Here is a 5,936-nt window from a genome sequence, read left to right as displayed (position 1 = left end):
TCAAAAATGCTTTTTACCAAAATTCTATTTTGAATCAGTCAGTAAAGTCCTATAAAGGGACAACAACCTGCCACCTTAGACCACATTTGCCAGGCAAAACTCTCTAGGCTCCGTTCCATCCTAAAACATCCACTTGCAGACCAATAGATCCATGTATGTTTTTGTTTTCTTCGTCTGTGCTGGTATCTGAACCAAAACTGTCCAGATGGATATTTCTTTTGTTTCACTGGTTATGGTTATGTTAACTTGGGGTTGTGAGGGACTGTAAGAGAGTGTAAACAAAGGGATGATGGGAAATCAGGACAGGAATGTCCCCTCCCCCCTCAAGTTCCAAATAGAAAGTACCCGTTTGTATCAGAACGCCAAATTTCCATATACTTCTATAGAGAAATAAACAGCTGTTACTGTCATTCTGTTTGTCAGAATAACCATTCTTGCTCTGCTGTCTCTTTTCAACATCTTCTTGTTAAACCTATTTGTTTTTTCATTCTATTTACCTTATGCCAGTTATTAGTTATTCATTCATTCAGTCATCTTCCAGACCGCTTTTTCCCTTTCGGGGTCACGGGGGTGCCGGAGCCTATCCCGGCTACTGATGGGCGAAGGCGGGGTACACCCTGGACAGGTCGCCAGTCTGTCACAGGGCCTCAATCACACACACATCCACTCTCAGACATACCTAGGGGCAATTTAGAGTCACCAATTAACCTATGAAGCATGTTTTTGGACGGTGGGAGGAAGCCGGAGTCCCCGGTGAAAACCCACGCATGCACAGGGAGAACATGCAAACTCCACACAGAAAGGTCCCAGCTGGAATTCGAACCGGGGCCTTCTCGCTGTGAGGCAAGAGCGCTAACCACTGCGCCACCGTGCAGCCCCAGTTATTAGTTAAAAATTGGCCAATCAGATGCATCCATGCAAGCATGTAGAGCCCACTGGCCCCACCTGAGACATTTGATTGACAGCTTTTACCAAGATTCTCCCAAAGGGTGTGGCTTTCCAACAGACTCACTCCTGGTCAACAAGAGTGGTTGCCATAGAAACGATGACTCAGATTCACTCAAACCATTCACTACTTACTATCATTGTCTGAATTTCTGAAGATCTCCTGGAGAAACTTTGTCCTAGAAAATGACACCAGTGGCTAAAAATGGCAGACTCCCAATGGAAAGAGCACGGGGCACAGTTTTACAACAGATCAAAAGATGACTGGAGTGATACTCTTACACATAGCTCTGTGATTTAACTCCTTAAGACCCGAGCTGTTCTTGTATATGCCTGTTTGATTTCTCTGACAGAGAAATAAAAGTTAAGAAAATGAACTACTGTGGTAAAAAAAACAAAAATGTGATGTCTTAAGAGCTTAAAAAAGAAGCACATAATCTTAAAAAAAAAAAAACAACTAATAATAATATCAGATAATCATGCTAAAACAAAATCATCATTCATTTTAAAGAATTCTAAATGAGGACAGGAATCACATTTCTTTAAAAATGTTCAATAGCTCTAAAGATGTTAAAGCTAAAGTCACTAAACTTTCTCACATGACTAATTATTACTTATATAACAAGAACATTTTTATTTTTTCCTAGTTTAAATTTGCTCTATTTCTACTTGTTTATTAAAGCTACTTCACAGAAGTGTTCTGTTTAAGTTTTTAATGATAAAAGAAGGTTAATGAAATATAAATAAAGGACAACACTAATCTGTTTGTTTAATTTATTCATGTTTTAAATGTCTTATAAAAGTATCGGATCGGGACTCTGTATCGGCAGATACACAAAATCAAATGACTCGGAATCGGACCGGGCCCAAAAAAACCTGATTGGGACATCCCTAGAATTAAAGAATTAAATTCTTTGGAACTGCCAGCTGTCCTGCATTTATGTCCAGACACCAAAGTCTGACAAGATCAGTACAAATACAGGTTATTTCTCTATGTTACTTTTCAAAAACATTGGGCTATTAAATGAATAATTTTATCATATCACAACTATTTATTTCAGTGTCTTTTAAACTGAATAACAAGGAGGAAAAACAGTTGAAAATCTTGAGGCTAAAAATTCTTCACTTGGTACTGGACAATACAGAGGTTTTATGGCATGGGTCACATCTGTTCTAGGATAATGACACGGTAAGCCAAATGGAACATGTGGCACGTGTGTATTTGTGTGTGTGCTGATACTTGTGTGGTTGTGAGGGGAACTAATGAGTCTCCTATGAGCCATTACCCAAACCTTAGCTCTGCACTCTGCAATTATAAAAGGCAACATTGCAGAGCTCCATATCAGGAGAATATAACACAACACACGGTGCTTTGGTGAGACCAACAGAAAAAGATAAGGTTTAGGACACACAGTGTATACTGGGGCCACAGTGACTTGGATAAATCTCTAAATATATGCAGCCAAATGGCACTGTAATGATAAATCAAATAGAGAGAAACAAAACAGCCCTTTCCACTTTGTTTGGATCTGATTTGCGCTTATTTGTTTTACTCTGGGACGGCTGAAGAAGTGGATGAGCTAAACAAGGATAAATGAAGTAGATGAAAAAATAAGAGCAAACAATAAATGTGACAATTATATGTCTGAAGCTGCTCGCCAGGCTGCTTGGGGGAGGGTTATAATACAATTATTACGAAACTTGACATACAGCTCTGCCTCCTAAAGTCTGCTTCTTGTGATAAAAGTTTAAATGGTTTCTTAATTTCTGATAAAATCAAAGTCAGCCCAAAAGATTTCACACTTTCTGGGATGGCAGGAGAAAGGGAGTTTTATGACTGATTCTTCAATGTGGGAGCATGCAAAGGAGCCTGTAAATCAGCATTAGCAGACTGGCAGGTGCGCTGCAGAGACTGTCTGATAAACCAATTATGGCAAAGCCCTGCGACTTGGATCAACTCTAATCTCAGCAATACTATTGCTTGTTTTTATTGACACATTTTCCCCTGAAGATCTTTTCACTTGTTTTTGAGAGTTCATCAAAACTATCATGCATTGTTCAGATTTATGAATTAACAAATTCACTAGTTATAAGTTTGTCAGTCTATCAGAAACACAGCTGAAGCAGGCTATTTCCGGTGCTCCCAGATTTGAGGTCCCCCCTAATAAATAAAGAGGGATTAAAAGCGCCTCGAGCCATGAGCCCTTTATCAAGGAGAAGGATGATGAAAGAAGGGGGGGGGGGGCTGCGCGGAGAGAGGTAGAGTAATCCAACAAAGTCTAAAGACAGAGATCCGTTTCATCGACTCGGAGATATCAAAGCTTATGCAGGACACGGAGTGAAACCACCCTGTTTGAGCTCCGCGCAAAAATTCTGAAACTTTGGGACCAGCTGTGGAGGAACATGGCGGAGGAGGAGAGCAGCGGGGTGCAGCGATGGGAACTCTCCGGCATTATGGAGAAGGAGCTGAACTCTTGTTAGAATGGACCTCCGCGTGGCTCCAACGACAGAGGGATGGCAGCTTCTCACCAGCAGTACACCCCCCTCCAGCCTCATCACCCAGGCGCCGACCCACGCCGGCTCTTCCACCGCCTCACCATCGCCTCCTCCCTGAGCATCCTCTGCTTCTCCTTGGTTTACCTGCTCTCTGGCCGACTCTGCGAGTCGGAACTGAAAGAAAACAATAAGATAAGGCCATCGACGCGCGATTTCCTGGTACCTGGCCCGGACTGGCCATATGGACGAAACAGTGCCAGCTTGGCCAGCATGGTTGGAGAGGGCGCGCATGGCAGCGGTCAGCCAGCGGCAGACACCAATAGCTCGGGGAAAGAGTGGACGGCCACTCGAAGGTTACCCCAGGCTCTTATCATTGGCGTTAAAAAGGGGGGCACCAGAGCTCTGCTGGAGTTTCTGAGGCTGCACCCTGACATCCGCGCCCTGGGATCCGAACCGCACTTCTTTGATCGTCATTACGCACGAGGACTGGACTGGTACAGGTAAGCACGCACTGAGGAACCTGTCTCAACCAAGATACCGAACAAACTACTCTGCAACATAACTTTCTCATGTTTAAGTAACTTCAAAGAACATATACAATAGAAGAAAAGGTGGGCCGATACAGATTTCCTCTTCAAGACTTCAACTTGAATGCTTGAAAAAAATAGTATATTTAATTTTTTGTTTGTTTGTGTACATAAAAAAATGTGTGTGCAGTTTTATTTTTCTTTATTTATTTTTTTTCTTCCCCAAAATCAACTCGAGATTTGTGATGCAGCTCACATCCTCACATGCATCAGCTCTTCTTCTGAGTTAAAGGTGACAGAAAGTCTATGCCATCTGGCATTGACAATCTGTGCATGTGTTTGTCTGCAGACTGTGTTTGTACAGCATGGGGAGAGACAGAGAGGCTTGTAAGATAAACTCTCAGAGTGCAGTAATCATCTCTGAAGCCAGCACCAGATGTTACTGTTGTCATGTGGATCTGATCCTGGTTTACTGTCTAAAAACTTGGAAATGTATAATCACAGACTGGAGGATGTGGAGAAGCAATCCAGGAGGATGTTACTCAGATCTGGTTTGAGGATAAAATGGAAACTTCCTTTCTACTGATTCAGTTTCATATTTGAGTTTTTTTCCATTCTGTTTGATTTAAAACATCTAAGCTTGGTTGCTCCCAAACATTTTGGACATACTACCTTTAATCATGTTTTAGTGGCATTAGTTGCTCAGATCAATGAAAAAATCTAAATACACATGCACTGAGTAAAGCTGAAAATCCTTGGAAGAGTGCGCTGAAAGGCCAGATTTTCAGGTCAGTGTCACACCAGGTAGGGCTTATGTGCAGCAGATTGCCACGCCTCTTCCTCGGGGCAGATGGGCCATGGTGTGCAGTGAACTCCCTGACATCATTGTCAGCTTTGTGAGCTGACCTCTGACTTCAGGTCATTTTATGCTGAGAGTTAATGATGTGTTCACACCACTTCATAAAAAGCAGCATGGGGCTTACATGCAGTCTGATGAAATACTGTAATGAGAATTTGATTTTTGTAGAAGAAGTGATACAAAAATGGAAAAAAGGAAACAGAATTAAGTTAAAGAACTTTTATAATGAAAGCAGTTTATGACATTTATGTTTTTTAATGTTAAAAACAGAGATAAGATACACTCTAACCTAAATATCTTTTAAAATAATGTATTTAAAACAAATCCAACAAAGCTGTAGACTTGAATAAGTTGATTATTGATTTGGTAAATGTTTAAATGTGATTAGCAAGGGCTTTATATGTTATATTTGGAAATAATTCATAAACCTTTATCCTCTCTTTCATGCATTAACTTTTCCATCATTTTCTCAGCAAAACATTTCCTCACAATGAATAAGTCAATAATAAGACACTTATACGCATGACATGCATTAAAAACCCTTCATGTCCACCTCTGAATCTTTCTCTTTCTTGCTCTTTGAGATGGGAGCCTCTGACAAAGACCCCCTAATAGTCTTTGCAGAGGAGACTGAATGTGGAGGAGCTCTGCCATGAGCTTCGAGATGGGCTGCAAGTTTCCTTTGGACTATCTATTTAGAGATCGATACTGTTATCTCTTCATTCTGACCTTGGGTTCACTTCAGCATTCGAGCAGTTAGCTGTGGTCAGTCAGGCTTCTGTTACAATTAACAGGAAGCTTTATCCTGCATGGTCGGAGTTATGGCTCAGCCAGCTCTTTCACTCACACTGGGGTCATATTACTCAGCTTTTTTCCTCTGTGCAGAAGAATCCATTAAAGTGGCTTACATTTTCGTTGCTCTTGGAAGACAGCATGGCAGGTGAAGGGTGAGGAAAAAAGGATGAGGAAATGGAAGAAGAGAAGATAAGGCTAAGGTGAACCGAGGGTTGGAGGGTGAAGTTAGTGTTACCACAATCTGACACATCTCTGCTGACCTCAGCTTCAACCTGAGAGAATGTTATCAGAGCTGCCCTTTGTGTGTGTGTGTG

The 5,936-nt window shown here is 41.5% G+C and overlaps 1 protein-coding gene across 1 annotated transcript in view; it reads left to right on the top strand.

The window, feature by feature from the left end:
• Positions 1-3,190: 3,190 nt before the first annotated feature.
• The window catches only part of hs3st3l (heparan sulfate (glucosamine) 3-O-sulfotransferase 3-like), a 41,951-nt gene continuing 39,205 nt past the window's right edge, over positions 3,191-5,936 (top strand). Inside the window, exon 1 of the mRNA XM_024261537.2 lies at positions 3,191-3,941. Within this exon, the coding sequence (XP_024117305.1) occupies positions 3,460-3,941 (482 nt within the window). The 5' untranslated portion in view covers positions 3,191-3,459. The remainder of the gene's footprint in view (positions 3,942-5,936) is intronic.

Source organism: Oryzias melastigma, unplaced genomic scaffold (assembly GCF_002922805.2).
Source record: "Oryzias melastigma strain HK-1 unplaced genomic scaffold, ASM292280v2 sc00221, whole genome shotgun sequence".
Classification (NCBI taxonomy): Eukaryota; Metazoa; Chordata; class Actinopteri; order Beloniformes; family Adrianichthyidae; genus Oryzias; species Oryzias melastigma.
Note: the sequence above shows the minus strand (reverse complement) of the source record. Positions and strands in the feature narration are given on the sequence as shown.